Genomic DNA, 24449 nt, shown 5'->3' on the forward strand with positions numbered 1-24449 from the left:
GGTACAAAATTCCAGGTATAAAATAAGTCATGGAGATGTACTGTACAGCATGGTGACTGTAGTTAACAATACTGTATTGCATATATGAAAGTTGCTAAGAAAATAAATCTTAAAAGTTCTCATCACAAGAAAAAAATTTTGTGATTACTGACAGACATTAACTAGACTTACTGTGGTGATCATTTTACAATATACAAATATCAAATCATTGTGTCATACATCTGAAACTAATAAAACGTTGTATGTCATTTATACCTCAATTAAAAACAAAACAAAACTGAGCTTTGCTTATAAGGATGTGATTTAATAAAATCATTATCCATGGTGATTAACGTGATATACTTTTGTTAGTTTGTTTTTTAAAATGCTGAATTGGAAACGTTCATGAAATAATTCAGCATTTTTAAATAAAATAACAAGTTAAATGTACTTCATTGGTTTAGACAGTTTTCAAAATGAATAGGAAAATGTATCTTTGGATGTTTAAAACTTTTCTCAGTTATTTCATTTTATTTTGTTTTATTTATTTGAGAGAGCATGTGAGCGAGCACCAGTGGGGGGGGGGCAGAGGGAGAGGGAGAAGAGACTCCCCACTGAGCAGGAAGCAGGACGCAGGATGGATATGTGGGGCTCAATCCCAGGACCTGGAGATCATTGACATGAGCCAAAGGCAGATGCTTAACCGACTGAGCCACTCAGACACCCCTCAGTTTTGTTTTATAATACTTCATCTTGTTTGCTGGAAGTATAAGCAGAGAAAGTAAATTTTTAAAAAGTCAAAATGTATATAAAGATTTAAACAACCATTAGTTTGCCTTGTTAATGTTCTTGAAAGAAATCCCAAAGTAGGAGCTTTGGCCAAATAGGACAGATGTCAGCTATTCTGGGTAAGTGGTATTTTCTTGCTTTTTTAATATTTAACTTCTATTTTAAAATCTAAGAATTTCGATTTTTCAAAATCTGTGAAATAAAGTATTAAGTTAATATTACTTAACTAAAATAAGTATCCTGTCTTCACTATTTGGAAAGTTCAAGTCAGAATTGGTGGAAAAGTTAAATTGGGGTCACAAGTGCCCACCAGTGTTTTTTTTTTAATTGCCTTTAAATAATAGATACAGAAAGCTTATAAAGGCTAAATAGACATTTTCTGTCATTTTGTAGGTAAAAATCACTTTGTTATGCAAGGGTACTCAGTTTCAGTTAGATCCCAGTTTGCTTTTTGAACACAAGATGATATTGAAATGAAGATACTTTTTGTTTCCATGTAATTTAAAAAGTGAGCTTCAATGTCTGATTCTAAATTAGTGAATTTAAAATGGATAGGAATTTTCTCTGTAGATGAGTTTTCAGAATCTAAGATAGGCATCCCAAGGAAAATGTTTTGTTAGAAATGACTGTTCTATTTACATTCTATCCTCATTTTGCTCAGTGGAAAAAACTCCTGTTTCCTTATTACCAACAAAAACAATCAAATCCACAAGACATTTGAAAATCATCTGACAGAATATTTAGCATTCAATTAATTGGTTTTCTAGAAATGATACTGTTAATGTATTACCTGTACAGTAAAATCAGTTTTCCCTTTGATATCTGTCTTTAAGACTGATTTCATTTCATAAACTTCAGAAATATATATTTAGTACTTATTAGTACAAAAAGCTTTTTCCATGCCTGGTTTAAAAAAAAAAAAAGCTTTTTCCATTGCTAAGTGTTACAAATATTAATTAAAAGAGCTACTGTTTGCATTGTGATTTTACTGTAAATGATAACACAATTTTTAGATTACTTAATTTTTATTTACAAAACATATATTTGAAAACAGTAAATTTTAAAACTTGAATATCCAACCATAGTGAAATGGTTAAATAAATTAGACTATATTCACATAATTTTAAATTATTTTTATTATGGTAAAAAGTACCTATTATTAAGCTTTACCATCTTAACCATTTTTAAGCTTATAGTTTAGTGATGCTAAATATATTTACCTTTTTGTGAAACAGATCTCTGGAACTTTTTCATCTTGTAGAATTGAAAGTCCACATCTATTAAGCAACAATTCCTTGCTCCCCTTCCCTCAGCCCTTGGTAACCATCTACTTTTTATATTTATAAACTTGATTGCTTTAGATACCTCCTATAACTTGTTCTTTTGTGAGTGGTTTATTTCACTCAGCCCAATATCCTCAAGGTTCATCGATGTTGTAGCATGTTACAGGATTTCCTTCCTTTTTTAATGGCTGCGTAGTATTCCACTGTATGTCTAAGCTACATTTGGTTTATCCATTTACCCATCTGTTGATGGACATTTGAGTTGCTTCCATCTCTCAGCTATCATGAATAATGCTCCTATGAACATGGGCATGCAAATATCCCTGATACCTGCTTTCAGATTTTTTGGATATATACCTAGATATAGGATTATTAGATCATATGGTAGTAAATTTTTAATTTTTTGAGGAACTGCCGTAATGTTTTCCATAATGATTGTACAATTCTACACTACCACCAATAGTGCAGAAGGGTTTCAACTTCTCCATGTTTCTACTAACACTTGTTACTCTGTTTTTTGTTTTTTGTTTTTGTTTTTTTATAATAGTTGTGAGGTGATACCTTGTGGTTTTTATTTGCATTTCTTGGATGGTTAGTGATGTGGAGCATCTTTTTGTGTGCTTGTTGACCATTTGCATATCCTCTTTGGAGCTATACCTATTCAAGTCTTTTGCCCATGTTTTAATTGGTTATTTTTTGTTGTTGAGTTGTAGGAATTCTTTATATTTTTTGGATATTGACCACTTATCAGATACATGGTTTGCACATATTTTCTCCCATTCCACAGGTTGTTGTTTCACTCTGTTGATTGTGTCCTTTGATGAAAAAAATTTAAGTTTGACATAGTCCCATTTACCTATTTTTGCCTTCGTTGGCTTGTGCTTTTGGTGCTATATCTAAGAAATCATTGCTAAATCCAATGTTAGGAAGTTTTTCTTTAAGAGATTCATAATTTTGAATCTTACATTTAGATCTTTAATTCATTTTGAGTTAATTTTTGTGTGTATATATAGTGTAAGATAAGGGTCATCTCCATTCTTTTATATGAAGATACTCAGTTATCCCAATACTATTTGTTGAAACAACCGTCTTTTCCTTGTTTAGTGGTCTTGGCACCCTTGTCAAAGATCATTTGATCATAATTGTGTGGGTTTATTTTTGGGCTCTCTACTCTGAACTGTTGATCCGTGTGTTTTTACAGAAGTAGCATGCTGTTTTTATTACTGTGACTTTGTAATGTGTTTTGAAATCTGGAAGTGTGAATCTTCCATATCTGTTCTTTTTCAAAATTATTTGAGGCTCCTTGAGGTTCCAAATGAATTTTAGGATGATTTTTTTCTATTTCTCCTAAGAAGATGCTATTAGGATTTTGATGCAGATTATGTTGAATCTGTGGATTGCTTTGGGTGTTTTATTGACATCTAACAATAGTAAATCATCTTATCCTGAACATGGGATATCTTTCTATTTATGTCATCTTTAATTTCTCTGAGCAATGTTTTGTAGTTTTCAGTGTACTTTGACCACCTTTGTTAGGTTCATTCCTAAGTCTATTATTCTTTTTGATGCAATTGTAAATGGAATTGTTTTCTTAATTTCCTTTTCTTATTGTTCATTATTAGTGTATAGAAACACAACTGATTTTTTGTGTTGATTTTGTTTCTTAAAACTTTGCTGAATTTGTTTATTCTAAAAGTTTTCTTGTGGTATCTTTAGAGTTTTCTACGAATAAGATCATATCATCTGCAAACAAATATTTTATTCTTCCTTTCCAATTTGGATACCTTTTAAATGATTCTTAACAACACAGAAAATGTTTACAGAATGGGTCGTGAACCTGTAGAGTAGGAGTCCAGTTTGTGTCTATGGTGGGAGAAACCTTAAATACTTACAGGACTGGAAGAAATGTGAATGGTGAGTGTCTCTTGATAGTGGATTTGTGGGTGACTTTTATTCTTTATATTTTTCTACATTGGCTGACTGTTGTAGGATAAAAATATTAATGTGATACAATAATAAGAAATAAAACAGGTTTTATTTCTTTTGAAAAAGTAATTTCCATTATTGATACGCATATAGAACTAGACATGTTTCTGATAGCTTTCTGTGAATATTTGTTTAAAAAGGATTAAAGTAGGAAATACGAACAATACTTGTACTAGAAATACTTGTAGTAGGTAGGAAAAGCATGAACCCATTGATATTTGATGAAATAACAATTGGAAAATCTTGTTTCACTTTTTGTGGAAATATTAAAATATGCTAAACTCTCTGGAAGTTCAGTATATACTAAAGAATATTTTGCTGGTATTAGTCAAGGTTATAGCCCTCTCCAAAACATTGTCACATGAAAGGAACAGCATTTTAGGGGTTTGAGAGAGAGGATAGGTTTGGGGCTCTGGAGACAGATTGCTGGGGTTCTAAATACCGTCTGCCACTTAATAACTGCATAACTTCAGGCAGGTTAGGAATTATGCTAGTGGTTCTATTGAAGGAAGGAGGGTATATGAAAATCACCTGTGGAACTTTTTTAAATATATTTTTTAATATTTTATTTATTTGAGAGAGAGATAGAGCACACGAGCAGAAAGGAGGGGGAGAAGTAGTCTCCCGCTGAGCAAGGAGCCTGATGCAGGGCTCAATCCCAGGATCCTGGGATCATGACCGGAGCCGAAGGCAGACGCTTAACCAACTGAGCCACGCAGGAACCCCAAAAATCACCTGTGGAACTTTTAAAAAATAAACATTTCTACCTTCAAAAAGCTCCACCTTCAGAATATATCCAGACTCTTAATTTTGTCAACACTTTCTTTGCTGCTGTCCTGGCCTAAACCACTTCAACTCTAGCTTGAGTTATCTCAATGATTGCTTTGCTTTAGGCCTTGAGCTATCACCCCCTCCAACTTCTTCTCTCCCCTGCCCCCCCATACGCTATGTTGAATCTGTTCTCAACACAGGAACCAGAGCAATCCTTCTGAAACTAAGATACTATACTCCATTATTCAAAAATCTCAAAGGCTTGCCATCTTGCTCGGATTAAAATCAAGGTCCTTATTTGCAACGACGTGGATGGAACTGGAGGGTGTTATGCTGAGTGAAATAAGTCAATCAGAGAAAGACATGTATCCTATGACCTCACTGATATGAGGAATTCTTAATCTCAGGAAACAAACTGAGGGTTGCTGGAGTGGTGGGGGGTGGGAGGGATTGGGTGGCTGGGTGATAGACATTGGGGAGGGTATGTGCTATGGTGAGCACTGTGAATTGTACAAGACTGATGAATCACGGATCTGTACTTCTGAAACAAATAATGCAATATATGTTAAGAAAGAAAAAAGAAGAAGATAGCAGGAGGGGAAGAATGAAGGGGAGTAAGTTGGAGGGGGAGACGAACCATTAGAGACGATGACTCTGAAAAACAAACTGAGGGTTCTAGAGGGGAGGGGGGTGGGGGGATGGGTTAGCCTGGTGATGGGTATTAAAGAGGGCACATTCTGCGTGGAGCACTGGGTGTTATGCACAAACAATGAATAATGGAACACATCAAAAACTAATGATGTAATGTATGGTGATTAACATAACAATAAAAAATTTTTTTAAAAAAATCAAGGTCCTTATGATGATGGCTGAAAAGGCCATTTCCCTTTTTTTTTTTAAGATTTTATTTTTTTGAGACAGTACGCGTCATGTGCATGATGGTGGAGGGGCAGAGGGAGAGAGAGAATCTCAAGCAGACTCCCACTTGAGCATGGAGCCCAACTCGGGGCTTGATCTCGCAACTTATGACTTGAGCCTAAATCAAGAGTCACATACTTAACTGACTGAGCCACCCAGGCGTTCCCCCTTTTTATTTTTGGTAGGCTTCATGCCCAGCGTGGAACCCAGTGCGGGGCTTGAACTCATGAGCCTGAGATTAAGACTTCAGCTGAAATTATCACACACTCAACTGACTAGCCACCCAGACACCCCGGAAAAGGCCACTTCTGATCTGGCCTTCTAATTCCTGGCTCATCCCATCTTCTACCACTGTTCTGGTTCACTTTACAAACACTGGGCGTCTCTCTGTTTTCTAATGTGCCGGATACACTGCTGCTTTAAAGCTTTCATATTCGCTGTTCCTTGAGCCTAGAATGTTATTCCCTTAGGGATCCATTTGACCTACTCCCTCGCTATGTTCATGTATTTGCTCAAACATCACCTTATTGGAAAGGCCTTTCTGACCCTTCAGTCTGTGTAAAACAGCACTTAGCTCCATCATTCTCTGATCCCAAGCTCTGGTTAATTAACTCTTCTTCTTAGCACTTACAATACTTGACATATATATATTCACTTGTTTTACTTTCTGACACCCACCCAGAGAGCAAGTGTTTTGTCTGTTTTTGTTTATTTGTTTCACTAATACATTCCCAGTGCCTGACAGGGTCAGCACCCAGTGAATGTGACCTGCCTGCCTCACTTCATAGTGCTAATATTACTTTCATACCAAAACCAAAGACGGTACAAAAAAAGAAAACTGCAGACCAGTGTCTCTCATAAACATAGATTGCAAAAACTCTCCACAAGATACTAGAAAATCAGATCTTTTTTTTTTTTTTTAAGATTTTATTTATTTGACAGAGAGAGGGAATACAAGCAGGGGGAATGGTAGAGGGAGAAGCAGGCTCCCCACTGAGCAGAGAGCCCGATGTAGGGCTCGATCCCAGGACCCTGGGATCATGACCTGAGCTTAATGACTGAGCCACCCAGGCTCAGAAATCAGATCTTAAGGACATTTTGAAGAGGATATCTAGGCACTTGCAAAGGCTTTAGTAGTAGCAGTTACATTCTCTGTATGTTTGTTGGTCCAATTTAACTCCAGGACTTTGGCTTTCCTTTTCTTGAGTAGATGTTAACAATAGTAGTTTCTAAATTTACTAACCGTGTTTAGAGTTGTTTTTTGCTTTGTGCATAAAACAAAGAGAATAGAGAATGAGATTTTCCTGTAGTAAATGACCAGGAATTAGATGACAGAGAGAAATGAGTAAGATGATTAAGGAAAATAGATGTATTTGTGAGAAAGATTGCCTAATATGGAATTAACTGTCAGGGTGAAACAAATTATATATATATGCATGTTCATTGCCCTCTTTCCTTCCTGCCATCCAAAGGGGTAAAGGGAAGGAGTGTAAAAGAAATATATATATATATATATATATATTTAAAAATCAAATAATTGTGTATATCAGTAGCCAAATGTTAAATCTGTCTTGACAGGTTTGTTCTCCAAAACAATGAAAATGCATAATGTTGGAATGGAATGGTTGTGTCAGTATAAATAGCTGTTATTACAAACTGTTTGTAAATCAGGTACTTATAACTCAGAAAATACTTACCCAAACAGAATTATTTAAAATAGGGTTTCTGAAACTTGCCTGATCTTAGGAATCCCTTGAAGATTCTGATTCAGAAAGCATAAAGTGAGCCTAGGAATCTCTAATTAATAAGTGATTTTAAGATTAATTAAGAATGACAGACATTACTTTAAAATATCCAGTTTAGAATTTTAATGGGATAAAACTAGCAAGTGTAATAGATAGGCCTTTATGTAATAGTTGGATACCAATAAAAAAGTACCTTTAGCTGTCCTAAGAAGTTTGTTTTCATGTTATTTATAAAATAAGCAACAACATATTGCTAAGAAGCAGGACTGATTCCAATGTCAGCCATCTCAGACACAGAGCTACCGTCCTTCCTGCTCCCTATGGATCACATTTCTGGCTGAAGACTGCCAGTCTTTTTTTCCTAAGAGTATCAGGCTGAGTTCCTGGGAGAGAGAAAGAAAGACACACACACACACACACACACCCCTTCTGGCTGAAGACTGCCAGTCTTTTTTTCCTAAGAGTATCAGGCTGAGTTCCTGGGAGAGAGAAAGACACACACACACACACACACACACACACACACACACACCCCTTCTGGCTGAAGACTGCCCCCCCCCAAACACACCCCTTCTGGCTGAAGACTGCCACACACACACACACACACACACACACACACACACACCCCTTCTGGCTGAAGACTGCCCCCCCCCAAACACACCCCTTCTGGCTGAAGACTGCCACACACACACACACACACACACACACACACACACACACACCCCTTCTGGCTGAAGACTGCCCCCCCCCAAACACACCCCTTCTGGCTGAAGACTGCCACACACACACACACACACACACACACACACACACACACACCCCTTCTGGCTGAAGACTGCCCCCCCCCAAACACACCCCTTCTGGCTGAAGACTGCCACACACACACACACACACACACACACACACACACACACACACACACACACACACACACACACCTTCTGGCTGGTCATGAGCTTCTGGTCTCAGGGATTTCCCAACTATCTCTGCCTATACTTTGGTACACTTTCAAGCTCTGGTGGATCTTTCCCTTCCTATATAAGGATATACTCATCAGCCAGGTTTTCAGTACGTCTCTAGTAACCTTAGCCACAATCATTCATAGACTCTTATTCTAATATTCCACTTTTAATGTGATGCTTCTTGTTACTAACAACTTAGTCTCCATGGTTCACATTTTCAAGACACCAAATGTGATTAGTTACCGCATTTTTTAGGTCATTTGTCCACCTCAGTGCCTTCAGCAAGTAAAAGATGACATGACACAGACTAGCTCTTGCTGCCCCGAGGTCAGTTCTCTTAGGAGGGCTACGGAGAGGCTGCCAGAGGTTAGTCCTGTAGAAAAAAAAAAAGTGTCATTAACACAAATAGAAAGGCCAAAGAGAAAATTATTTGGTTCTTAAGATATTGGTACCTTGGAGCACATTAAATTCAAGGTGCTAGCAAGACATCTGGTTGGAAATAACAGGTACTTAGTCAAAACTGCAGATATGGAGTTCTGTATTTCTCAGCTAGTCTCGAATGAAACTTCTCTTTTTTGAGGAAATAATCTCCTCAAAACCCATTTTTACATGAACAACAGAGCTGGAACCTATAAGCCTGAGGCGTCTGAACCTAGTAGATTTTATTTTTTATCTCAAAAGGAAATGGCTGTCTGTCATCACCCAATCAGAAGAATAAAGTGAACCCAAATTTAGATATTTTGAAAAAGCTGATGTAACCCATCAAAGAATAATTACATCTGTAATGAATTATTGTATTTAGCTTATCTGCCTTTCAGGATAGACTACAAAAATATTATCTTTATATAGTCTGCTCCATGGTACAGTTTCAATTCAAAGAACATTCTACCCGCTTTGGATTAAAGCTTAAGACAATGGTGAAACAGATATATGAAGAATATATTCTAAACTGGAGTTTATTCACAAAGTTAAGTATATCAAAGAAGGCACAGTCCCCAAACATCTGAGTTATTTATGACCTGTTCTTGTGAACTCTAGCTTCCAGCTACAGCTGTAGAAAACTGTTGCTCAGTCTCACCAAGACCCCACCTTTTCTGGCAGAAACCTCATGTAGCTTCTGCTGGAACTACAGTTGTGGGGGGAGGGCGGGGGAGGAACTCAGCTAAATTTCCCCAGGAAGTAGTGGTTTGTTATTAGTATTAATTCAGCCCTATTATTGGCTTTTAAAGGTCAGTTTAAGAATTTAGACACCATTAAGAAGTTAGACATCATTTGTGAAGTTACTCCTGTGAGAAAATCTGTTCTAAATCCCGGAGTTAACTGGAGCATTTTTTAGCACAGCTCAGATATGACTTCTGTGTACATTTAAAAGTGAGAGTAAGATGAAATCCAAAGAGTAGCATATATTAACAAAGTTAGGTAATTCTTTACTCTTCTTTTCCTTTGTAATTCAGGGCTTCCTGGTAAAGTGAAGGATAGGCTAGAATCTAGCCTGCTTGTTGGAGATTAGCATGTATAAATCAGTTTTAATGCTGTAATGGAAAAGGCTCAGGCAGAGGAGTAAGATATAAGGAGAAAGCATATTCTGGTATCCAGGAGTGGACAAAGAAAGCCTCTACACCTAGGTGGGCAGGCTTTTTACTATAACTTGCAGGAGCTACTCCCTACTTCTGCATAAACTGATAATGGGAAACATAGATCATCATCTGTTTTGGATTATCTCCGTTGAGCCCCTTCTACTAGCAGACAGTTAAGAAATATTTTTTTTACAAGTGAAATCTTGCCTTTTACAGCAACATGGATGGATCTAGAGACTATAATGCTAAGCAAAATATGTCAGAGAAAGATACCATATGATTTCACTCATATGTGGAATTTAAGAAACAAATGAACAAAGAAACAAAAAAACAGACTCTTTAAACTATAGAGGACAAACTGGTGGCTACCAGAGGGGAGGGGGTGGCGGAGGATGGAGGAAATAGGTGAAGGGGGATTGAGGACACTTACGATGAGCACTGAGTAATGAATAGAATTGTTGAATCACTGTTGTATTTCTAAAACTAATATAGATAGTTAAAGTATGTTAACTAACTGGAATTAAAAACTGAAAAAGGCCCCCCCAAAAAGACTACTATATAAAATGAAGTTTGATGGTGACAATATCATTTTAGGTGGTATTCCCGTAACAACCATGAAATTCCCATAACTACCCAATATTTCATTTTAATATAACTTTTCCTAGTTAAACAACTCAAATAGATTTGAAATAAACAAATTGGAAAATACAAATAAAAAGAAGCAAAATTACTTTTAATTTTACCACCCAGACATAAACATTGTATAAGTTTTTTGAGACATTTTTTCTGTATACATATGTACTTATATATAGAACATCCCTTTTTTACTTAATATATCATGAACATATTTTCAAATCAAAACATGTTTTAACTGTATTATATGTATAACTGTACCATAAGTTATTTATTTATTTATATTTTAAAGATTTTATTTATTTGAGAGAGAGAGAACAGGGGAGGTGGGGAGAGGCAGAGGGAGAGGGAGAAGCAGGCTTCCTGCTGAGCAGGGAGCCCGATGTGAGGTTCCATCCCAGGACCCTGAGATCATGACCTGAGCCAAAGGCAGAGGCCTAACTAAGCCACCCAGCCACCAAATCTTTTTTTTAAGATTTTATTTATTTATTTGAGAGAGAGAGAGAGAGTACAAGTGGTGGGGAGAGGCAGAGGGACCATATGGTCCCTTATACTTATAATCATTCTTTCATTATTAAGTCACATTGTAGAAAACATTTATCTCTGTATAGTCTCCTTCAGAAAAAAAAATTTTTAATAAACATATAATGTATTACTTGTTTCGGGGATACAGGTCTGTGATTCATCAGTCTTACACAATTCACAACACTCACCATAGCACATACCCTCCCCAGTGTCCATCACCCAGCCACCCCATCCCTCCTACCCCCCAACCCCCTCCACTCCCCTCCAATCCAGCAACCCTCAGTTTGTTTCCTGAGATTAAGAGTCTCTTATGGTTTGTCTCCCCCTCTGGTTTCGTCTTGTTTCATTTTTCCTTCCCTTCCCCTATGATCCTCTGTCTTGTTTCTCAAATTCCTCGTATCAGTGAGATCATATGATACTGGTCTTTCTCTGATTGACTTATTTCACTTAGCATAAAACCCTCTAGTTCCATCCACTTTCTTGCAAATGTCAAGATTTCATTTTTTCGATGGCTGCACAATATTCCATTGTGTATATATATATACCACATCTTCTTTATCCGTTCATCTGTTGATGTACATCTAGGCTCTTTCCATAGTTTGGCTATTGTGGACGTTGCTGCTATGAACATTGGGGTGTATGTGCTCCTTTGGATCACTATATTTGTATCTTTGGGGTAAATACTCAGTAGTGCAATTGCTGGGTGGTAGGATAGCTCTATTTTCAACTTCTTGAGGAACCTCCATACTGTTTTCCAGAGTGGCTGCACCAGTTTGCATTCCGACCAACAGTGTAAGAGGGTTCCATTTGTCCGCATCCTCACCAACATGTCTTTTCCTGACTTGTTAATTTTAGCCGTTCTGACTGGTGTGAGTTGGTATCTCATTGAGGTTTTGATTTGTACAGAAAAGAAATTTAAGTGACATTATGAGTTCAAAGATTTTGTATATTTTTAGGGCTTCTGTGTTTTAGAAAGAATGTATTAGTTTATATTCCCACCAAAGTATTAAGAGTATCTAATTCCTCATCTCTAACATTTATTGTAAAGTTTTCCTTTCTTTTTCCATATATAAGACTCAAAATGTAACTTGGTGTCTAAGTTTTATCATTTTGTTTTTCAGGAGATGATTTTTCTTTGATTCAACAAGAAATATTTATGGTCAAAGAATGTAAACATTGCAACATCGTTGCCTACTTTGGGAGCTATCTCAGGTAAAAAACAAAGCATATGCTCTCCTTGTATTTTATACTTCTTTACTACCACTCTCCCTCCTTTTCATGTAAATGCTGTTATATACAAATTTTTAAAGTTATGTTGTCTCAGTTTTTCTTTGTCTCCCCTGCTATATTAGTGACACCTCCATTTATGCAGTTACATCTTTTCTGGCAATAAATATTATAAATGATTACAAATAAGTGTTTTAGCTTGTAAAACTGATTATATTCTAAACCATTGAAGACGGTAAGTTACTATGCTTTTCTGTATCTGGAAGAGAGACTGCCAAGGCAATTTCCTGTACACTCTGTAATCCATTCTAAACCTTGGTGTACTGAAGAGGGAAAGCCTTCAGAGCATTCAGTGATTAAGAATTCCTACCTAATATAATTTTCTTTCTCTTTCATATATTAGTCGAGAAAAACTGTGGATTTGTATGGAATACTGTGGTGGTGGATCACTTCAAGATATTTACCATGGTACTGTTAATTTGCCTTTATATTTTAAAACTGACTTTGACTTTAATGATTGTTGTTTTTATCATTCGTAGTTAACCAGGGATATTGGTAGGTAGATATACTGTTTTACATTCTTCCATTCTGCTCCTGTAGTATTAGTGCATACAAGAAATCTAAACTTTATTTTTGTTGGTTATCCAGTTAAATTCGCTGAAACCTGAACTGAGAAATCCAAGAGTTCTTGTACAATCCAAATTTTACTTTTTAGATGTAGTCTCTAGGAAATCTTATGTAGCCTGTAGGAAAATATGTTATCTACAATTGAAACTGCCCCAACTTCCTTGTAAGTAAGAATTGAAATACAAAGGTTAACTCTCACATAAAAGAAATTGTATATCTATTTTAAAAATCATTTAGCATAACTAAGAAAGTTTAATTTTTGCTATATTTTTGTATTAAGAATGTATAATTTTTAAACATTTGAAGTATTTTTTATTGAGCGTTCTGTTAGGTAATTAGGCCATTTTCTGAGTTGAATTAGATTTTACTATTTAGAAAGAGTCTTCATTTTGGCTCCATAATTTAGCTTCCAATTTGTTTTGTTGTTGACAATTAACTGATTTTCTAGAGTTTATGAGACTAAGCAGAGATCCTTATAAAACAGTGTTTTTTCTTTATTTAACTGAATATGGAATAGTAAAACTCCCATTGCAGCTTTGCATTGTATCATTTATTAAGAATTCTGTGAAATACTTTCAAACATTTCTGGGTTGAAATCTTTATATTGACAGTCTTATCAAATTTCAGTCATCAAGTTTACAAATACAACCATAGTAGATGTAAAAAGAAGTGCTAATCAAGTTTATTTTTTTTTTTAAAGATTTTATTTATTTGAGAGAGAGAGAACGAGAGATAGAGAGCATGAGAGGGAAGAGGGTCAGAGGGAGAAGCAGACTCCCTGCCGAGCAGGGAGCCCGATGTGGGACTCGATCCCGGGACTCCAGGATCATGACCCGAGCCGAAGGCAGTCGCTTAACCAACTGAGCCACCCAGGCGCCCCTCAAGTTTAAATAATATTTGTAGCTTGTAGAGGTCAGATTTTTAAAATAATCAGTAGAGCAATTATTAAATAAACTATGCTACTTCTATAATATGGAATACTATGCAGCATTTAAAAAGATGAAGTAACTCCATTTATACTAACCTGGATATATCTCTCCAAGGCCTCTTTAAATGGAAAAATTGCATCAAGAAAAAATATGTACAGCATAATCAATCACACTTAGACTTTAAAAAATAAAACTTTTTATATTCACATTATATGTGAATTTTAATGCATAGCAAAACGAAAGGATATGTACTACATTGATAAGTCATTACTTCTAGGGTAGGATAAGGTGGGACTCATAAGTAAAATTTTGAATTCTAATAAAAATGTACTGATGTATTATTTAATTATAAATTAATAAATATAATAATCTAATTTTGTCACATAACCCATGACAAAAAAATAGTTGTGACTGATTTCTAAACTCTGGACACTGCCTCTTTTTATTTAAATAATATTTAATACCACATAAATATTACAAATATACAAAATATTACAAAGAGTTTTTAAAACAAGAGTGAGGGGTACCTGGATGACTCAATTGGTTAAGTGTTTGCCTTCTGCTCAAGTCATGATCCTAGAGTCCTGTGATCAAGCCCTGCATTGGGCGCCCTGCTCAGCAGGGAGTCTGCTTCTCCCTCTCCCTTTGCCCCTCTCCCCTGCTTGTGCTTGGACACACACACTCTCTCAAATAAATAAATAAAATCTTGAAAAATAAAACAAGAGTGAATCCCATTTTTTAAAGGTTTTATTTTCTTATACACTAGTCATTTTCTTATGTATTCTGTCATACTAGAATTAATGTTCTCTTGTATCCTACTGTTAATTTTAAAGAATTATTGGTAAACAACTGTGCCACTCAATTTAAAATTCTTTTCTTTGATTTTATGAAGAATTATATGAAAAGTTTTTTTACAATTTTTATTCACACTTTTACAGACTGAGAACTCAAGAATATGGATAAATAAAACTATATAGCTGGCATTTTTAAATTAAATTTTTAAAATTAATTAAATTGTTTTAAGACATTAATCTTATTTATTAAATTCCTACTTTCCATTATTAGACTTGATATTTGTTGAATTAAATTGAATCCAAGAATGCACAGTCCTGCTAACACCTTGATTTCTAACCTCTGGCCCTTAGAACTGTGAGAGAATACATTTTCGTTGATTTAAATCATTTAGCTTATGTTAAATTGTACAGCAACCCTAGGAAACTAGTACAGGTGTGGATGAAGAATGTGAACTTCCTACAAGCTGTTGCTGCTGGGAAGTGGACCATGATTTTAATGGTACTGATTTAGTAGATGCTTTAAGTTTGGATGGAAAAGAAATCAAGTCCGGATGTTCCATAAGTCAGTTGAATACAATAAATTTAGATTATCAAACTGCAAAAAAAAAAAAAAAAAGAATCCAAGAAGTATCCATCCCTGTGTATTGTATACTAGATAGCATAGTAATCAAGAATATCTACACTTACAATAAACTGTTAATAAGGCAGCTTCCCTTGTTTTATTAGTCTATCAAGTTGCTAAATATCAAAATTTTATGTTGCTGTATTGCTGTGGAGAGCCAGTGATTAAAATACGCAGTAAAATATTTAAGGGAAGGTTATGTATAAGTACCTGATTTGGTTTCACTGCCAGCAAACACCACCCCAGATTTCAAATATTCTCATGGTATTGGACGCATTTTTTTTTTTTAAGAGAGAGAGAACGAGAAGGGGGAGGAGCAGAGAGAGAGAGAGTTCCACAGAGCCCAGCGTGGGGCTTGATCTCAGACCCAGAGATCATTACCTAAGCCAAAACCAAGAGTCCCACACTTAACCAACTGAGCCATCCAGTCGCTCCTGGAAGGCCTATTTTTTAAGTGTCTGGTTAGGTACTTACAAAAGGATTTTATATTTTATAATAGAGATCTGGTTGTCAGAAGTGACCCAGGGGGTGCCTTGGTGGTCAGTTAATCATCTGACTCTTGATTTCGGCTCAGGTCATGATCTCATGGGTCATGGGATCGAGGCCGCCCCCCCATTCCCCGTCCCATGGGGCTCCACGCTCGTGGAGTCTGCTTGAGATTCTCCTTCCCTGTCCTTCCTCCCAAGAGCACATGAGCTCGCGCTCTCTCTCTCTTTCTCTCTCAAATAAATAAATCTTAAAAAGGAAGAAGGGGTGCCTGGATGGCAGTCGGTTAAGCCACTGACTCTTGGTTTCAGCTCAGGTCATGATCTCAAAGATCGAGCCCCACATCAGGCTCCGTGCTCAGCGCACAGTCGGCTTGAGATTCTCTCCCTCTGCCCCTCCTGCTTATGCTCTCTCTCTCTCTCTAAAATAAATCAATCAATCATAAAAAAAAATTAAGTCAGGGCGCTTGGGTGGCTCATTTGGTTGAGCGACCACGTCTTGGTGACAGCTCAGGTCATGATCTGTCAGGGTCCTGAGATCAAGCCCCACCTTGGGCACTGTGTTCAGCGAGGAGTCTGCCAGAGATTCTCTCTCTCCCTCTCCCTCTCCTCCTCCCCTGCTCACACACTCTCTCTCTAAAATAAAAATAAAATCTTTAAAAAAAAAAAAGTTACCTGGTTACGTTTTAAATTCTTAGATAAGGTGCTGGATCAAGCCTTCCTATTTTGAAAAATACAGTATATGCTGCCTTTCAATATATTTCAACAATCGATCTCTTACAGTTCTCTACTTTATATAACTAATTAATTATATATGTTTATCTCATTTCTTGGCTTTATTTTAGAAAAATTGTTCAGAATTAAGATCATGTCTATTGTTTTCTATAGAACGTCCTATGTTGCCTAGTACTATGCTTTGCACATAATGGGTACTTATATTTTCACTGACCAAAGTTGTTATAGAGTAAATCTTCCATCTTTAAAGTACATTTTAAAGTTCTCAACTTAATTTTTTTTTGTTTCCTGATTACAAGAACAATGTGTGCTCATGTTGAGAAGTCACCCAATGATATGTACAGAAGTTTTATAATAGTTTGTCATTTTTACGGTAGACTGTTTTTAAGCTGTTGTATTGAAGTATATAACAATGTGGTGTCTCTTTTTTCCTAGTTACTGGGCCATTATCAGAATTGCAAATAGCCTATGTGTGCAGAGAAACTTTACAGGTAATACATTTGCTTATGTGGATAGAAAGGCAGTTCTTGTTTCACAATTGAAAACTAGAAAATGATGATATGCCCTAAAGAAAAAGAGTAAACCAAATGATTTTTCTGTTAACCTCTCATATTGTAATTCTGCAAGTCTGGTTTCTTTATTTCTGAATGAGTCACAAGAATTCATTTAAGCTGATGCTGATATAAATAGTGGTGATGTCGGGTGTTCCATTTTGTCAGGTTTGGCCCTCAGTTGCTGCAGAGCTAAGGAAAGCCACAGGTGTGAATTGGTTTTTGTGGATGAATCACCAAACCTCTCAATCCTAACAAGCTGTCTTTCCCTTTAAGTTTTATGACAAGAGAAGGTCCCTTTAAGTTTTATGACAAGAGAAGGAATCCTTTTGCATAAAACATGAAGTCTTTTACTGTTTCTCCCCAAATGAGAATAAATTAGCAAACCATAACCTGGAATGTTACCTGGAACTTCTAGCTCTATGTGATTATTAATAAGTATCATTGATAGCAGAACCCCATTTTATAGTTTTGGTCAATATTGTATTAAGCAGAAGTTTCTTTACTTCTTTATTTCAGAACCTGTGAGAGCTTTTAATAAACTAGATTGTGACCCTTTAATAAAGGTATAGAGTATGCAGCATTTCTCCCAATTTATTTTTTTAGTGCCTTGAAAAGCTAGCAAGTATTAATTTTGTTCATATCCTTTAAAGCATTTAAATTAGGAATTAAGTAGTAGTGATTACATTTTTATTTTGGTAATTTACAACTGATAATTATTAATGCTTCTATCCCTACATTTCCTAGATTGTGTAGTTTGTTTAGAAGTGAAATTGATGTTCTGTATGTTATTTTTCCATATTTTAGAAACTGAGAGATTGATTTGATTTAAGAGAAAACTCTAGTCATTTCTAAGAGTTGGTTTCCTCATGCTTTAGAATACATACCATGTAAAATCTGAATGTTAAATATACAAAAGTAAATTTGTCATATATATATATTTTTGTAATACTCTCATAACATGGATATCTACTTTTTGTGTTCACATAAAATACAAAACTAATCAGACACTCATAGCAGAGAATTGTTGACAGATTTTTTTTTTTTTTAATTTCCAAAAGTCATTGCTTTAAGTAATGGATAGAGTACTAAATGGAAGTAAGAAACAAAACGAAAACTTGAATTTGCATTCTGACCCTGGTATATGACCACAATCTATTTTATGGTTCTAATTCCCTAAGTATAAAATGAGCATTGGTAAGGATGCCCTCCAAGATTAGTTCCAATTTTGAAATTCTGTTATGCTGACAAACTTCCACCTTTGGTGTCTGTTGACAGATGAATGGAGAAGGTATAGTGTATATATACAGTGGAATATTATTTAATCATAAAAAGAAGGAAATCCTGTCATTTGTGACAACATATTTGAACCTGTAGGACATTATACTAAATGAAATAAGCCAGGCACCAGAGACAAAGACTGCATAAGTAACTTATATGTAGAATCCAAAACAGTTGAACTTATAGATGCAGAGAGTGGAATGAATGATGATTACCAGGAGCTTGAGGGTCAGGGGCGAGAAATGGAGAGATGTTGGTCAGACTATAAAGTTCAAGCCATGTAGATTGACTGATGACTAAGGTACGGCATGACAACTATATTAATAATACTGTACTGAATACTGGAAATATGTTAAGAGAGTAAATTTCAGGTGCTCTTGTTAAAAAAACAAACAAAAAACAAACCAGTAACTATGAAGAGATGATATGATGTTAACTGGCTTGACTCAAGTAATCATTTCACTATGTGTGTGTGTGTATATATATATCAAATCATCATGCTGTATATCTTATTACATATAATTTTTATTACATAAATTTTTTTTAAAAAATAAAAAGGGCAGAGATTGTCAGAATGGAAAAATGTAAGACCCAACTAGATGCTGCCTGTAAGAAATGTACTTTTATAAAAACACAAATAGTCAAAAGAAAAGAAAAAGGTATATGAGGGTGCCTGGGTGGCTCAGACGGTTAAGCGTCTGCTTTCGGCTCAAGTCATGATCCCAGAGTCCAGGGATCGAGTCCCGCATCTGGCTCCCTGCTGAGCAGGGAGCCTGCTTCTCCCTCTGCCTCTACCTGTCTCTCTCTCTCTCTCTCTCTCCCTGTCTCTCATGAATAAATAAATAAAATCTTTAAAAAAAAAAGATATATGATACTATTAAAAAGAAAGCTGGAGTGGCCATATTAATATCAGACAAAGTAGACTTTAGAGCAAACTACTACTTCTTTAGGGCCACTCCGTCAAAAGATGTAACAACCCTAAATGCTTGAGCCCCCAATAACACAGCTTCAAAATAAATGAGCAAAAACTGATAAAATTATAAGGAAGATAGACAAACACACAGTTATAATCAGGTGTACCCCTCTCACAATAATTCTGTGGCCCAAGTAGGCAGAAAATCAATAAAACCAATCAGCTTGACCTAACTGACATTTTAGTCTAACAACAGTGTGATACATATGCTTTTCAAGTGCCCATAGAGCATTTATCAAGATAGACCATATTTTGAGCTATAAAATATGTTTCAATACATTTTAAAGGATTTAAATCATATAAAGTATATTCTCTGACCACATTGCATTAAATTAAAAATTAACAGAAATATTTCTGGACTATCTCCAAATATGTGGAGACTAAATAAAGCACTGTTAAGTAACCCATGGATCAAAAAAGAAATCAGAAGAGAAACTAAAAAGTATTTTGAACCAAATGAAAATGAAAACACATGAAGGTGTGGGGTATTCCTAAAGCAATACATAGAGGGAAGTTTATAGTACTGATCACTTCTATTAGAAAGGAAAAAAGGTCTAAAATTAACATCTTCAAATTCCACCTTAAGAAACTGAAAAAAAGGGCGCCTGGGTGGCTCAGTTGGTTAAGCAACTGCCTTTGGCTCAGGTCATGATCCTGGAGTCCCCCGATCGAGTCCTGCATCGAGTCCCGCATCGGGCTCCCTGCTCAGCGGGGAGTCTGCTTCTCCCTCTGACCCTCCCCCCCTCTCATGTGCTCTCTCTCTCTCATTCTCTCTGTCTCAAATAAATAAATAAAATCTTGAAAAAAAAAACTGAAAAAAATCAAATTAAATGCAAAGTAAGCAGAGAAAGGAAATAATAAAGAGTGAGAAATCAATGAAATAGCAGAAAAATATGAAAAAAAGGCAATAAAACCAAAATCTGATTCTTTGAGAAGATCAATAAAATTGATAATCCTCTAAGAGAAAATAAAAAATTATAAAAGGAATGAATATGAAGATATTACCACAGAATCTACAAATATTGAAATAATAACAAGGATGCTTAGTACCTAAGGAATATTATGAATAGCTTTCTGCCAGTAAAGCCTACAACTTGGAAAAAATTAACAATTTCCTTGAGAGACACTACCAAAGATCACTCAGTCAGAAATCATCTGAATTCTTCTTTATATATATTCCCACAAAGAAAACTCCCAAGTCAGATGATATGGATAGATAAATTCTACCAAACATTTAAGGAAAAAATAATGCCAATTCTACACAAACTCTTCTAGAAAATTGAAGAGTAAAGAATGAATACTTCCCAAATGATTTTATGGACCAGCATTTCTCCAAAACCAAAATCAAATAATATTGCAAGAGAACAAAACTATAGACTAATACTATCCTTCATAAGTACAGATGCAAAACTTTAAAAGGATAATAAGAGGTGAACAAGGGTAATCCAACAACATATTTGAAAAGATAATACATCATCAATAAGTGGGGTTTATCCTAGAATGCAATTTTGATTTAACACTCAAAAATTACTTCAAGTAATTAACCATAGTAGCAAACAAAATGAGAAAACCACATGATCATCTTAAATAGACCTAGAAAAAGCATTTAGGAAAATCCAACATTCATTCCTGATAAAGATTCTGAGCATACCGGGAATAGAAAGTAACTTGTTCAACCTGATAAAGAACACCTATGAAAAACCTACAACTAAATCACGTTTAATGGTAAAATACCATATGCTTTCCCACCAGTCAGTCAAACAGCGCAAGAATGTCTGCTCTCATCACTTCTTTTCAACATTGTACTGGAGGTTTCAGCCAGTGCAATAAGAAAAAAAATAAAAGGCATCCAGATTAGAAAGTAAGAAGTAAAACTGTATTCACAGACCACATAATTATTTATATAAAAAATGGAATAGAATCTACAAAGTAGCTTCTAGAACTAGTAAGTGAGGCTAAGACGTTTGCAGGATTCAAGATCCATGTACAAGATTGATTGGATTTCTGTACCCTAGCAACAGATGATCAGAACTTTTATAATAATGGTAACAAAAGATATGACATTCTTAAGGGAATGTGTATGACAAAAGATACATAAATCCCTGCATACTAAAAACTACAAAACTGCTAAGAAAAAATAAAGAAGACCTAAGTAAATGGAGAACTGTACCATATTCATGGATGAGGAGACTCAACAATAGTTCTGATGTCAGTTCTCCCCAAGTTGACCTATAGATTCAGTACAATCCCAAACAAAATCCACGGAAGCACTTTTTTCTTTAGAAATGGAGAAGCTCATTCTAAAATTACTGTGGATATACAAAGAACCTAGAATAGTCAAACAATTTTAAAAAGGAACAAAAATTTGAGAGCCAGCAGCAATTTTAAGACTTAACAAAACTGTATTAATCAAAACATAGTGGCATTGGCATAAGAGTAGGAAAGTAGCTCATTGGAACAGAATAGAAAGACCAGAAATAAATCTACACATAAATGGACTGCTGGTTTTTAACAAAGTTGAAAAGACAAATCAGTGAAGAAAGTATAGACTTTTCAATAAATGGTATTGGAATAATTGGACATCCATATGCCAACAAATGAACCTTAAGCTGTACTTCATATCATATGTAAAAACCTAAAAGTAATCATAGACCTAAATATTAAAACCTAAAACTAGAACTGCTAGAAGGAAACAGAAAATTTTGCAGTCTTGAATTAAGCAAAGCATTTTCAGACATAACATGAAAAGCATGATCGAGAAAAGAAAAACTTGGTAAATCAGACTTTATTAAATGAAAACTTCCATTCTTCTAGAGACACTGGTAAGAGAATAACAAGAGAAGCTGCAGACTAGAAGAAGATATTTGTAAAGTGTATATCTGATCAAGAACTTGTATTCAGAGTACATAAATAACTCTCAAAAGTCAGTAATAAAAAAACAAGAGCCCAATAAACAAATGGACAAAAGATTTGAACAGACACTTCACTGATGCTGGTCGGGAAATTCCTGACCAGCATCAGTGAGGAATCTGTCACATGGACCCTCTCCATCCCCCCACCTAATAAGACCCCTGCCCTTCCCCCTACGGGAAGGTGACCCTGCCTGAAACAATCATTTCTATTAATAACTTCTTTTCCCACCCTCCTTCCTAGAAATTTTGTACAACTCCTTGGAACTCTACTTGATAGATGGGATGCTGCCCAACTTGTGAATCTTGCTTAATAAAGTCACTTGGATCTTAAAAAAAGAAAACAGACACTTCACCAAAGAATGGCTAAAATTAAAAAGACTGACCTTAAGAAGGTTGGTGAGGATATGGATTAACTGAAATTCTCATACACTGCTGGTTTTAATATAAAATGGTACAGCTGCTTTGGAAAACAGTTTGGCATTTGCCTAAAAGTTTAAATTTATTACCACCATATAATTCAGCTATTACACTGCTAGGTATTACCTAAGGGAAAAAAAATTATACTAGTACTTGTGTATGAACCTTAATGGCAGCTTTATTTATAAAAGCCAGAAACTGTAAACAATCCAACAATCCAAATGTCTATCAAGAGGTGGATTTGTAAACAAATTTGGTGTATCTGTACAATGGAATACTACTCAAAAATAAAGAAGAATGAACTATTGATATACACATTAACAAGGAATCTCAAATTAATTATTGTAAATGAAAGGGACCAGACAAAAAAGAATATACTATATAATTCAGTTTATCTAAAACTCTAGAAAATTTAAATCTGTAGTGATAGAAAGCAGATCTGTGTTTGTGTGTAAGAGGGACTTTTGAGGGTAATGGATATGTTCGTTATCTTGGTGATGGTTTTACAGTAAGATATTTCTGATTTTTACCAGAAAATGAATTTGAAATCTTAAAATACAGTAAACATTGATTAGTAAAAAGAAACTCTTCTAGGTTCCCCCCCCCCCGAAGACATTCTAGTTTTTCTTATTTGGTGAGAATTTAAGTAGAAAATATAGGTATTGGGGCACGTGGGTGGCTCAGTTGGTTACGCATCCTACTCTTGCTTTTGGCTCAGGTCATGATTTCATGGACTGTGGGACCAAGCCCCGTAATGGGCTCTGCATTCAGCCAGGAGACTGCTTGAAGATTCTTTCCTCTGCCCCTAGTGCATGTTCTCTCTCTCTCTCTCTCTCTCTCTCTCTCTCTCTCTCTCAAATGAGAAATCTTAAAAAAAAGATAATGTAGGTGTTAAGTTTGCAATTTGCTAATGCATACTTTTTTTTTTTTTAACTTCAGGGTCTTGCCTATTTGCATACAAAAGGCAAAATGCATAGGGATATCAAAGTAAGTTAATTTAATACGCTTAAATTGATAATTTTATCTGAAAGAGTTTTATGATGGTAATTTAATAGTATTTATATTTTTGTTTTAGGGTGCAAATATTTTATTGACAGATCATGGTGATGTAAAATTAGGTATGTTATTTCAAGTTCCTCACATTTTTTCCCAAAAAGATTTAATAAAATTTTAAATGAGAATTAACATTATACAGGCTTAATAGTCATATCAAGAACCTCAATAATATTCATGTTTTGATCCGGTAATTATACTCCTTAGATAATGTTTAAGGAAGTTAATCCAAAAGAAAAAAATCTATATTCATAGAACTATTAATTGTACATTATAACAGAAAAAAGTACAAACAGAGCTAGCAGTAAAAAAACTGTTAAACTGGGGGCACCTGGATAGCTCAGTTGGTTAAGGTCTGGCTCTTGGTTTTGGCTCAGGTCATGATTTTAGGGTCCTGGGATGGAGCCCCACATCGGGCTCTGGGCTCATTGGGGAGCCTGCTTGTCCCTCTCCCTCTTTCCCTCCCTGTGCTCACTGCCCGCCCCCGTGTGTCTGTCTCTTTCATAAAGAAATAAAAAAATCTTAAAAAAAAAACAACTGTTAAACTGTAATAAATCCACTTATGGAACATTATTCAGTCATCAAAATTAATAGTTAAGGAGAACAGGAGTAGATTCCCTCAGGTGTTAGTTAAATGACAAAAATGAACTATATGTACATTTAGTTTTTTACAGC

General features: G+C 35.3%; 1 protein-coding gene across 1 annotated transcript in view; it reads left to right on the forward strand.

Annotated features, from left to right (window-relative positions):
* MAP4K5 (mitogen-activated protein kinase kinase kinase kinase 5) overlaps positions 1 to 24449 on the forward strand; it is a 108201-nt gene that overhangs the window by 33830 nt on the left and 49922 nt on the right. Inside the window, exons 4-8 of the mRNA XM_028101528.2 lie at positions 12290 to 12380; positions 12799 to 12863; positions 17023 to 17078; positions 23661 to 23708; positions 23797 to 23839. Coding sequence (XP_027957329.1) covers positions 12290 to 12380; positions 12799 to 12863; positions 17023 to 17078; positions 23661 to 23708; positions 23797 to 23839 — 303 coding nt within the window. The remainder of the gene's footprint in view (positions 1 to 12289; positions 12381 to 12798; positions 12864 to 17022; positions 17079 to 23660; positions 23709 to 23796; positions 23840 to 24449) is intronic.

Source organism: Eumetopias jubatus, unplaced genomic scaffold (assembly GCF_037043125.1).
Source record: "Eumetopias jubatus isolate StellerSeaLion01/CBP00866 unplaced genomic scaffold, mEumJub1_p1.0 scaffold_7, whole genome shotgun sequence".
In the NCBI taxonomy this organism is placed as follows: Eukaryota; Metazoa; Chordata; class Mammalia; order Carnivora; family Otariidae; genus Eumetopias; species Eumetopias jubatus.